Source organism: Zeus faber (genome assembly GCF_960531495.2).
Source record: "Zeus faber genome assembly, chromosome: 1".
Lineage (NCBI taxonomy): Eukaryota > Metazoa > Chordata > Actinopteri > Zeiformes > Zeidae > Zeus > Zeus faber.
In genome coordinates, this window is record NC_137193.1 from 43,503,974 (window position 1) to 43,516,775 (window position 12,802).

At 42.4% G+C, this 12,802-nt stretch overlaps 1 protein-coding gene across 1 annotated transcript in view; it reads right to left on the reverse strand.

Moving 5' to 3' along the window:
- Positions 1 to 12,802, reverse strand: part of fbn2b (fibrillin 2b) — an 84,351-nt gene that overhangs the window by 49,849 nt on the left and 21,700 nt on the right. Inside the window, exon 7 of the mRNA XM_080009205.1 lies at positions 2,633 to 2,830. Within this exon, the coding sequence (XP_079865331.1) occupies positions 2,633 to 2,830 (198 nt within the window). The remainder of the gene's footprint in view (positions 1 to 2,632; positions 2,831 to 12,802) is intronic.

Consider the following 12,802-nt stretch of genomic DNA (forward strand, 5'->3'; position numbering starts at 1 on the left):
GCGCACTGGTGCGCACATGAGTAAACGCACATGCAGTGTTCTGGTTCTGACTGTCACAGCAATATTTGAATATCACTAATGCAACAAATAAATTTATTTTGGGGTGCATGGTTTGGTGTTTGTTGAATTTTTATGTTAAAAAGTGGTTGCCAAAGGGGGCAACCAGAGGTCACAAAATGGTTGCCAATTGACTCAATCTGGTTGCTGAGGGGAACCATTAATGTTGAGCCTTGGTCATACTATATTATAATAACTATATATAATACTATATTATATAACTTATTTTAATAATTGATTTTATTTCTGTAGGCACCTGGTCCACATTATCATTGTACTGTTCATCTTGCGCTTGGTGTTTTAACTTTCCGCTTTTGATTCTGATAACCTTGGGAGATCTACGTGCTCCAGATAAGTTGTGTGGGGAAGCAAAGGATTCAAGTTTATTTTATTATTATTATTATTATTATTATTATTATTATTATTATTATTATTATTTCATATTGTAGTGTCTGTCAGACTGTTCATGTCAACAGAGTAATTACACTGTTGTCAAGGCGTTTTGCTCCACCAGGTGTTTTAAGCCTCAGGTCAGCAAAACACTTGGCAATCCCCTTTCTGAGGGGCCTATACCATTAAACTCACCCTGAGGGATACTGGTCGTTCTGAGAGAAGATGGAGTATGTTTGTGTGTGTGTGTGTGTGTGTGTGTGTGTGTGTGTGTGTGTTTGTGTGCGTGTGTGCATGTGTGCGTGAGTGCGTGTGTGCGTGTGTGTGTGTCGGGGGTGGTATCTGAGCGCCCAGCTGGGCTTATCTGCCGGGGGACATGACCTCCACATGTGCCATATATTGGTGCAGGCTTCTTATGGCTTAGTAGGGCCAGCCACAAAATGTTATTAGAAAGGCATGAGGAGGAGAAGAGAGTTTGTGTGTGTGTGTGTGTGTGTGTGTGTGTGTGTGTGAAAGAGAGAGAGAGCAAGAGAGAGAGAGTTTACTCAGATAGACGCTGGTCTGGGGGGTTTCTGGGATTCCAGGCCTGCAAGGAATGTTGAAGAAGGAAGGTGAAACTCAGTTCGCGCGCATGCTCTCTCTCTCTCGAAATGTCTATACTCTGTACTGACCTGGGATTTTCCTGTGGTTTGTCTCTTATTTTGATGTTTTTTCGGTTCTCTCATAATCACGTTTCTGTGACATGATGTACTGAAAATAAGGAACCTTAAACGTAAAAGAAAAAAAAGTCTCTCTCTCTCTCTCTCTCTCTAGGAAACCAGATACTACAACTTAAACAATGTTCAATTCAAAAAACAATAACCTGGTTAAATATCATTATTTTTAAATGTAATTTAGAGTAGTAATCCATAAAATTTGTTTGTAAAAAAAAATCCCATATATTTTAGCAGACACTTTCAATGTACGTATGTGCTCATCTAGATGCTGTTCCATTTGTGGTGTAGGGGTGGTGTGTTTGAACAGCCATACCTGTCTTGGGTCTAGGTAATTACGCCCAGTACCAGAGTAGCTGTTGCTCGTAAGACCAATCAACATGCAATAGGTAAAAACCCCCATCCCCACACAGACACAGGAGAGGAGCCCTTCATGACATCCGTTTTCCATCTGCTCCAGGCTTGTTCCACATTGCCCACTCTCTACAATAAAACGGGTACTTTTCAATCCCATCGTCTGTGTCTCTGTGCCAGAAGGCCCTGAAAACACCATTCTGGTGCCGCTTTGCGGGCGGAAGCGCTACACTATTGTGGCAGCATCGGCCTTTCCCAGCAAGAACACACAAAAATTGTGTAAACTGTCGATATGGATGAATGTTCACAAAAAAGAGCAAATCAGTCGATCAGAAGAAGTCATACTTTAGAGGAAGGAAAGTGACCTTCTTATAAAAAAGGGTAAATCTGGATGTTGAAAAAAAAAAAAAAAAAAAGCATTACAGTTTCGAATAGAAATTCTGGGACAACACAGGCGATTTAATGTATTCCCACTTTAACTGCTGCTTCCATGGCACGTGCCTGTTTACAGGAATATTTGGGATTGAGCAATAAAGTTGCACAAAAACAACCTCTATCTAATGTGTGTTATAAGCTTGCATCCGGAATCCCATTAGAATGTCAATGTTAAGTGTTGTTGTTGATACAAGGTTGGGATGTTGTTGACAGGGATGGGAGCTGCAGCTGAGGCAGTGACAGATAAAGTAATGGTTACCGTGTTTGTTTTTGTGATGGGGTTGGAGAGTGAGTGTTAGGAGTGTGTGTTAGTGTGTAAGTGTTAGCACACCACTTCCTCATCACTTAACAAGTTAAAAAGAAGATCCCTCCAGCTGTGTGTGCCCATGTGTGTACGCCTTCAAAGGTGTTGGGAATAAACTTATCGAATCGACTTCAGTCGACAGTTAAAGTCACTCTTTTCTGGGAATGAAAACCAAAATAATACACCATCAAGGATGAACCCTTAACCCAAGCTGGAGTACAGATCTGAAAATAAACTCTAGACACTTTATGTCTAACTCCAAGTTTTTGATTCCCAGAAAATCTGCTGTGTAGGAGAGAGCAAACTGCAGAAGGAGGAGAGTGGAAAAGGGCGAGAGAGACTGATCGAGTGCTTTGGCACAGAGCGGCTTCTTTCTAACCTTGGCAGGCTCCGGTGCGGATGTTTGGAATGAAGCCTCGTCTACAGGGGTGTGGCTGGGCGGGGCACTGCTCACAGGGGTGGCCCCAGGCTCGACCAATCGTAGCACAGCACAGGGTCTTGGTGCAGACGATGCCGCTGAGCTGTCCCTGGCACATCTGGTTATTCACCTGAGTGAAGCAAGGCCCAGTCCTGTAGTCTGGAGTGGAGGAAACAGGAATACAGTGTTAAAGATTATAATGCTAATAATGTGATTATGTTAATCATATTGTGCACTCGGCACCCATTGCAGCCTGGCCGTCCTGGAGGTGAGATGCAACACTCTGTCTCCCATTCTCAAAGTTTCTTCCATTTCTTTTGTCCTCAAAGTGATTTTTTCCATTTTTTTCCTTGCCAGGGTGGAGGTTAAGGCTTGGGGATGCCGTTGATTTAAAATGAAATGTCCTCTTCTGAAGCCCTGACTGACTGACCTATTGACTGACCATTCTCTTATTTCTAATGCCCTGACACATTCAGATAAATAAATAAAATGGTGAAATGGGAATTTACATGCTCATAACAAATGTCACACTTCAGTCTAATTGAATTGTTCTCGTATGTCTTTCAAAGGAATGTAACAGTATTTATGAGGACTTGAAACAGGATGTGTCAGTAGGAGCATAAAAGGGTCCTTTGAGAGAGCTTGAATTAAATTACTCTCCAATTAATTTGGTTAGAATATCAGATTAAGCTGAAATCCACAACCACAAAGTGGTCGTCAGGAGGAATTGGACTGGAATTAGTGATGAGAGTGGTATGGTGGCCATGAATTTAATCTCTGTCATAATAAGTTAACCTATTAAACTGACATATGTTGAAGTACATTCCAGTGCATTAACTATGGGTTGGCAGTGAGCTCAACAGTGGAGGTTTCTATTCCCATGGATATAATGGGATTAAGGCAGGGTGGAATCGCTGGTTTCCATCAGTAATAATAAACCCTGTGGCAAACATTTCTGCTAAGGAAACTATGGTAAGGCCATCATCACACTTCTTAATCAGACCAAACCTCACCAAATTGAACCACTGAAATTTGGTGGGCTGTTTCCACTTAGTACAGTTTACTTGGTGATGGATTTCTTTAAGAATCCCAGAAGGTAAAAGAACATTTTTCACAGCCCTCCCTCACAAGGTTGTTAGACTGCTAGGCTGCCCTCTGAACAACACCCAGAATGTGGTGGTGGTGAATATTTTGTGGTGCTCTCAGGGACTTTGGTAGGGCAGGAGTTGACATTGAGCTTGGGTGCTAAGGACCTAACATTTCAGCATCACCATGGGTCATATTTCATGACACAAAAACTGATGGGAATGTATTTATATGAATGTGCCGGAATATCATAGCCCTTCTTTGACATGTGTAACAGTTATTAGAACAAAACATAAACTTATGCTCAATGGTCACTTTGCCACCTTACCATGGAATAATCTTGTGAACTGTACTTCAAAAATCAAATCTGATACAATGACCTTGTTCTGAAGCCATTTAAGCAATATGACCTTGTCCTTTCAATCTCTCATGCGTAGTCTAAACTCAGCACAGTGTCTTGCAACAGTGCCCTGTGGCTGAAGCCCTTATTAAGTTCATGGCGTTGGCGCCAGAGTTAATATAACCTTCATTAAAAAGGTAGATGGTAAGATTGTCACAGTGGAGATTAAAAAGGAACTGCATGGTTGGCTGGCCAAGCCTCTAACAAGGGGCGAAGGTGAATCTGAGATGAGGGAAGGTTCTCTGTTTGGCTCTGAAGGACAGCGTGAGATCCACCAGCAGATAAGAGACAATTTTGGGTGTCCTGTAGGATTCCTTTCTCAGGTCTTATTGGTTCCTTGTGCGACATGAAAGGTGGATCAGGAATTGATGGAGAGACACCGAGAGTGAGGAAGAAAAGTACGCCGGTCAAACTGATCATGCAGAGTGAAGCCTTGGCCTCTCGCCAGCTCCCTCTGTCCATCTGTCTCCATTTCTCCTGACCCATTTTCGTCTGGGTCTCTCTGCTGGTCTTTCCTCTTCCTATCCCCTTGTCTGTTTACCAGCTACGATCGGATCTCCCCTCTCTCACAATCACCAATGACCTGTCTGTCTTTTCCCGGACAATTTGCAGGGAGGAATGCAAACCTCCTGCTGAGCTGCAGAGACCCACTGCCGAGCCCTCGGCTGCTCACATCTGGGTTGGATTATTGTGGCCTGGTAGTCGCAGCAGAAGGACATCCATGCCGTAATTGTCCAATCGTGTTCCGGACTCTAATACACCACTTTACATGCACATGCACACATGCATATACACATGTACTCACACAATTGCAGTATTCAAGCATGTGTTGCCAACTCTGTCTGCGTGTGACATATTTATAGTTTGAGTCACCCTGAGCTAAAATGCAATGGTCATGGACATAATGAGAAGAATAGGTCTTTAAGACTCAATCAATACTGGATCTCTATCTAGGAAACAACTGAGAAGAGGGAAAAATGTGCATTTATGAACAGACAAATGTCATAATAGGAATGTTGAGGACAAAGATAAATTATATTTTATGGTTTTTTTCCAGACTAATTCTATTGACTTTGATGTTGAGAACAGGGTGAAGAGTCCAAGAGTTTCTTGAAATAGGGGACAGGAGTCTATCTTATGTCTGACCGTTCACTAGCACCAGACAACCGTGCACGGCAGCCAAGATCAGCAAAGCCGGTTATTCCCATGTGAACTTACTCATTTAGTCGTTTGCTTTCACACTCACTCATTCTCTTTCTTTTAGTCTCAGACAGACACACACACACGCAGACGAACACACTGGTTTGTGTAGGTACACACACGGGTTTGAACAAAAATATGGCATACGCCTGTGCCGTGGTGTCAGGCCAAACAAAAGAGTAAAGCAATTCCAGCTACACTTTATACAGAATTTAATAATAAACGACAAGCCAGGGCAGGCTGTCTCACTTGCACTCACATCCAAATAGCATACTAGCATACTGTTCAGTATCATGTGAGCATTTTTAGGATGTCTGAAACTATAGTATGCATCAAATAGTATTAGAAAAGCACAAGACATGACATTGTACATTAGGTGAAACATCTTAGTAAGCAACCACTGGACACTATGCTGACCAACTTATCCCACAATGCATTGAGAAACATTTGCTCTTGCGCTTTTAGATTCAGAGAAGGTTCTAGCAGGTTAACATGTATCTTGAAACCTACTGAACATACAGAGTGTCATTTTCATACATACTGTATGTCGGACAGTACGTGTATGAGTGCAGAAACACGCATCAGCATCCATATCACATGTATCTAGGTTTGAAAATGCAGAGGAGACGGGTTGGGACAAGGAGAGCTGCACAGCTTCCTGGCTTGGTCCTCAGTCGACAACATTCGGAAGCAATTTGGTCTGATTGTAGTTCAAATTGCTCAATAGATCAAAAACACTGGCCTGATCCTTCCTCCATTCCAATCACTCCATGCTTTATTCCTTCCCAAACACTCCCACACACGGCCTTAATCCACATTTAGTCACTTCTGTCTCACGTCCAGATGTCTCCAGTTTCATTCAGTCTCTACGCTACCTAACACTCTTGGCAGACATCACGCCGAATCAAAATTCCCTTTTTTCCATTATGAAACATTATCAAAACCTACTCTCTGTCAACTCTACTGGAATCTCCTCATTCTTAGGGGGATTTTGTTACCGTTTCATTTTGTAATCAGTGCCAGAGTTCTAATAAAAGCTGCCTGTGCTTTCTGGCCAACCGTAACCTCGCCCAGAGTTAAGGTTAACAAGGTCACATTCTCGCCCAATGACCTTTCACCTGCATCAGTCCTCACTGGCACATCAACCAATTCGATTTGGCGTTGTTAATATGAATCGGCAAATCACATCAGAGAGTGTTGTTTTAGTCAAGCCGCCCCAATGAAGGTCTGGCAACGAAGCCAAATGTAATCACTCGCGGTACAGTGATGTCTGAGGTGAGAAGGTGGTTAATCCCATCTGGAACGCAAAGCCCTCTGGGAAGGCTTTCCCATGGAAAGCATCCAGTTGTAAGATCATAGAGTTGTGAGCGAGCCTCGACTGGCCGAGTGTACTGAGAGGGCTAACGACAGAGGGGAGAGAGAGAGAATGTGAATTTAAGAGAGGGAGTGATTTATATATGAATTATATATAGCGTTCCCAGGACGGGAATTGTTCTGAAGATAAGGCGCTGGTGAAACATGACTTAATTACAAAGAAATTAAATCATCGGCATTCAAACACTCCCCTAAGTGGAGGTCAACTGGTCAGATGAATAAAGAGAGGAAATATATGCTGTGGCCTATTTGTGTGTGTGTGTGTGTGTGTGTGTGTGTGTGTGTGTGTGTGTGTGTGTGTGTGTGTGTGTGTGTGTGTGTGTGTGTGTGTGTGTGTGTGTGTGCATGCGTGCATGTCTTTGTGTGCCTCTCCAGACTTTACACAGCTGGAAAATTTAGTCCGGGCCAAAGCAGACAAGCATCTACACCACAAGTCATCGCTTTACTTCACCTGTTAGGAGGGGAAGTGGAAAACCTAATTTCACTCTACATGTTTGTGTGTTAGCGAGCGTCTGTGTGTGTACGTGTCTGCTTGCGCATCTGTGTCTGTTTGTGTGTGTCTTTGTACGTGCATATTGTGTGCATTCACGTAACATGCTGGCAGGTCTTGTGGAATTTCTGATTTAATTGTGTTGTTTGTGCTGTTGAGTCTTTGTGCATGTAAATAAATGACTCAAATTTGTCCGTTCTGTTTATTTGTGCATGTGTGCATTTCTACCAGTGTGTGCGTGTGTGTGTATATTCTTAATCTTGGCTGAACCGTGGCCCTCTCTGTTTCCTTATCAACAGGCTTTAAAATTGTTCTTTCCTTCAGCACTAATCACTCCTTGAGGAATCCTTGTTTTCTCTTCTTGCATAGCAAAGGCAGTAATTCATACGTGACTAAATGTTTCACACACACACACACACACACACACACACACACACACACACACACACACACACACACACACACACACACACACACACACACACACACAGACACTCACACTCTAATATACACACAACATAACATGCTCAGACTGTTGAAGTGGCTGTGAAAAAGATAAGGCCTCTGTGGTGGATCGTAGGCTTGGGCGATTGTGCAAAATTCCAATCACCCATCGCTGGGGGGCAGCGATCAGCGATATAAGATTTTATCGGCGGTGAATGCGCGAATGCAGTCTCCCCATTCCAGAAGTGCAGGATTTATTATTTACAAGTTAAGTATTTACACAAAAACATCCAGTTTTTACTAAATGAAGGCCCATAGCAACGGGGAGACGTGCGTGGAACAGTACGGAGTAAGGACATGGAGGTTAGGACAGTCACTTAACTCAGTTGTGTTTAAAATTTGTTTCACACATGTAGGAAACAAACAAAAATTAATCGTTCTAAAATAAAAACCGGAGCCTGTGCGCACTGCTGTCTGTAGGAGAATCAAAAAGCACCTGAGCACCTGCCCCATGGCCCCAACAGTATCCTCCTTACCTGGTGCTTTTTTTTTAATTAAAGGGTGTCGTGGTAGCAGATTGTCTGGGAACGATATATTCAGGAGGAGCACTTCATGAACCTTGCACGTCGGTGCACCTGCATTGTGCGCACAACAGCTCCGCTGTGCTGCTCTGTTTGCCCAGAGCGGCAAAAACGCAGAGAACCGGAGCTGGGGGTCCATGTGCCTTTTCTTTTTTTTGAGCACCTGCCCCTAAAAGTCTCTGTACTGGACTGTAGATGGAAAGTGAGACCCGATCACCAGTGGTTACTGGACACCTCTGAGGGGAGAAGGGGAGAGCCTCTGACCCCTCTCTCTCCCTCCCTCTTTGGCCCTCCCTCTCTCTGCTCCAGTTTCAGAACATGGTAAACTGCACTTATACCATTTAAATTCTCGGATTTTTCCTGGAAGATAAAAATCAAAACAAAAAACAAAACAACCCAACATCTGTCATCAATGTCAATCGCGATCGATGGAGTCGATCGCCGATGACGGAGTCGATCGCCAATAGACGATTTAATCGTAAATCGGTCCAAGCCTAGTGGATAGTTTTCTACAGTGATTTAAAATGCTGTTTGGCGCCGACCAAGCGGGCTGACCACAACACAGCTCATGATGCTAATAATCTAGATGAGGTTGTAAAAAGACCCCCACTATGCGCTTCTTATACACACATACACACACACACACACACACACACACACAAAGGTTTAAAAAAAACCAAAATGGACACAAGCTTTGCCTGCAGCAACCACTTAAAAGCACTTTAAACAGTCAGGCTATAACGCTTACTTCCCACACAAAGGAAATATGTCCTCAATTTGGCATCTGTAATGTCCTACTGACCTTAAGGTCACTGACTGCTTGGCTTCTGCGACACCGTTATAATAATGAATGCTCTATTGTATTTCAGGATCTATTTTAAGTTACAGAGATAAAGGTATTCTTGTCTATGTTAGAAAAATTCCTTTCGCAACAAGGGACAACAAGGGAAACAATAACTCAGGCCATATAGTCATCAACGACTACTACACAAAGAATAATCAAACCCAGTAATGGAAAGCCTTTTTCCAGTCACGCTTTTGCCTGGTTTTCTATCAGGCAATTCCAAAGACTTTCTGAAGACCTTCTGCTATCTTCATCGCAATCCCAAGGTGCTACTCGACAGTAGGTTTGGCTGGGGCACCTTTTAAGATTTTCCATTACTTTTTGTTTATTAGAAGGATCATCAAAATTTAGAGCCCCCATGAACGGGCTCTTAAAAAGCAGCATGTCTAACACGACTTTCCCAATTACACATACGACCTTGTCATAAAGCCATGATGTCATTGAGGGTGAAGCCCAGTTAGACCATTTTCCAGACACGGATTTAAAAAATGTTGCTGGACTCTACATTCTTAGTCTAAAGCTACAGTTCCTCATGTTGGGTTTCAAACACTGGTCCCTTCAGTGCAGTAGCACAATATACTTAAGGCCAGGGGTAAATTGGGTCTGGACACAAGTGGATGCCGTACACTCACATTTGTAAATAAGGAAAGATATTGAAGGGGTCCCCTTGCCAATGTTGCCATATTTTTCTGTATGAGCCATTCAGAAGGGATCAAACTCAATGATTAATTTGTGAACTCCCATGAAATTCACATTAGTTTAATAACATCTATAGACTATTGGGAAAATATTTACTTGGTCTCCTTATTGGTTGGATTAGAAGAAATACAATCATAATGAATATAGCAAACAAAATAACCTGGCACAGTCCTGCAGGCATGTTCAGACTTGCTTGTCTGTGTTTTGTCCCATTGATTCATACTCAATATGAAAGAAATAGAAACACTTCCTTCTTTGCAGTTGGTTTATTTTCTCTGAACTGGGCTGTTAGGTGGGAATAAGACTGACCACAGAGGCTATGTATGCCTGTTAAGACAAAGGACTGAGTTGAGCAGTGTGGACACTTTGGACACAAATCACTTTGCATCTTACACACACGCTAAACATTATGAAGCCATGTGCAGCCATGGACATTAACACATGCAATGGACATTAACACATGCAATAAAGAACCCATACTGTAGGTACATGCTGCACATTATCGCACAGCCAGCAGAATACAAGCCTATAAACACACACGCGCACACACACACGCACACGCACACGCACACACACACACACACACACACACACACACACACACACACACACACACACACACACACACACACACACACACACACACACACACACACACACACACACACACACACACACACACACACACACACACCGGCTCAGTGGTTAGCATTGTTGCCTCACAGCAACAGGGTCCTGGGTTCGAATCGCGGCCATCCCGGCATGTCCATTCTGTGTGGAGTTTGCGTGGGTTTCCTCTCACAATTGAAAACACATGTATTTTAGGTGTCAATACCCCTGTTGGTGCCTCTGCAAAAGAGATGGACTACAGCTTCCCACTGCTCCTAGTTATAGTATGGGGCAAATGTACGATGATGAAAATATATATTCTACCCAGTTCACCAATATTGTTTTAATGTCAACTCCTACTCAGCAGTTGTATTTCTCAGCCATAGGAAGTCATTGGCTCACAGCCTAAATCAAAACTATAAAGTACACACACAGAGGTGTGAGGTGCCGGAAAGGTGACCCCAGAGTATCTTCACATCTGCAACATTAATTTGATGTGTGCTGTGATGCTCGTTTGAGGATAGAGTGGTTGCACCATGTTCAGATAGTCATCCTCCCAGTTACTTCCATGATTGAATAAAATGAGTGAATTAGAAATAGTAAATTACCTTCAACTGTTTTGGCATATACTCCACTCAAACTAGTAAGCTAACAAATGATTTTGGAGGATGAAGATAAACAATTAGAAAAACGAATACAATTTTAATTGTATACTGCATGAGGCCTATACGGAAATACCTCTCAGCAGCCAAAAATAAAAACATATGAAAAAGTAGAGATCTAGTAGATATATCGACACCCTTGGAGTTTGCATATTGGACAGGTTTTTTTTCCAGATTGTTTTTTATGCCAACAAATGACAGTTATGATAAGCTTATCAACTATGTTTTCTATGTGGGCAAGATATTACACACAGGAAGAATTTGTGATCGAATTCTCAAATGAAATGATACAATTTCTACAACAGTTCCACGATGTGTACAAGCACATCATGGTATCGTTTGACAAGATGAGAATCTGCACTTTCACCAGTTTTTTTATGCTTGTTTCTACGTGCTTTGAGTGAGAAGTTATTAAGAAAAAAAATATATCACACTTGTCACTGTCTGCGAAAACTGCGACTCCAAAGGTATGGGAGGGGACTCCAAACTGTATGTGAGAATCAAATTCTCAAAACTTTTTCATCTATTTCTCTCTGTCACCTTTTTCTTCTCCTCAATTACGACACACACACACACACACACACACACACACACACACACACACACACACACGCACACACACACACACACACACACACAGATAAAAACACAGACGTACAAAGCCAGGCAGACAGAGCCGTAGACACACTACACAGACACAAACACACACAGACGCATAGTCAATAAACTTTCAAAGTGTGTGTTTGTCGTTGGGTTACCGGTGTCCAGTCGTCCACGCTGTTTGTACTTCTCTCCTCCACCAGGCTCTGTGTACACAGCTGAGTCCGTTTAACTTTCACCCCCTGTCCATTCTTCCTTCCATCCCTCCATCTCTCTCTTCCCCTTGCTCAACCATCATTGTCATCAGGAAATGTGCCCCCCACCCTCCACAAAGGAGGAAAGGCTATTGTGTCATCCCTGCAGGGTGGAGCAGGGATGGAGGACTGGGTGGAGGGAGTTTTATGGCCAGATGTCGAGTCTATTCCACTCCATCACCAAAAACATACACCACTCGATATGCAATGTTTTTGGAGAAAAAAAGACCCCCAGAGTTACATGGAGATTAAATAAAAAAGAAAAACTCGGAAAAGAGTTTATGTGCTGTGGTGGTGTGATCAGGATTGCTCAAAAATACTTACTCAAATAAAATTGAAGTATAGATAAAAGAAGTGACAGCCTCAGAAAGAAGAAGAAAATGTTGACTAAAAAAGTAACTGAAGTAGAAGTTACTTACGTCAAATCTGTTTTAATATCTCAATATTCAACATAATTGCATTACAACAACTCAAGCTATTTGGTGTTGGTTTTAAGGACATTTTTTACAGTGTTATTATAGTAGATACTGTATGTATTGTACAACATAATAGATTTGTAATTACACTAATTAAGGATGAATGGAAGCATAATCAAAATCAAGACCATTGCGGGCCAAGCATAGCGAGAAGAGACTCGCAAATGATGACAAAATGTACCAAAATTGAGTAAAAAACACAATATTTATTTTGAAAAAATACTCAAGTAGAGGTAAAAAGTACTACTAAGGTCTACTCAGAAAGTAGAGCTTCTCTCAAGATTAATCCAGCACATATACTGTACGTAACTAGTATGTGTAACTAATTCCTGTGACGTTAACGTGGGTTCACAACCTCACAGCATTTTCACAGTCAGCTCACACCACTGTATGGAGGGGCAGAGGTGGGGAA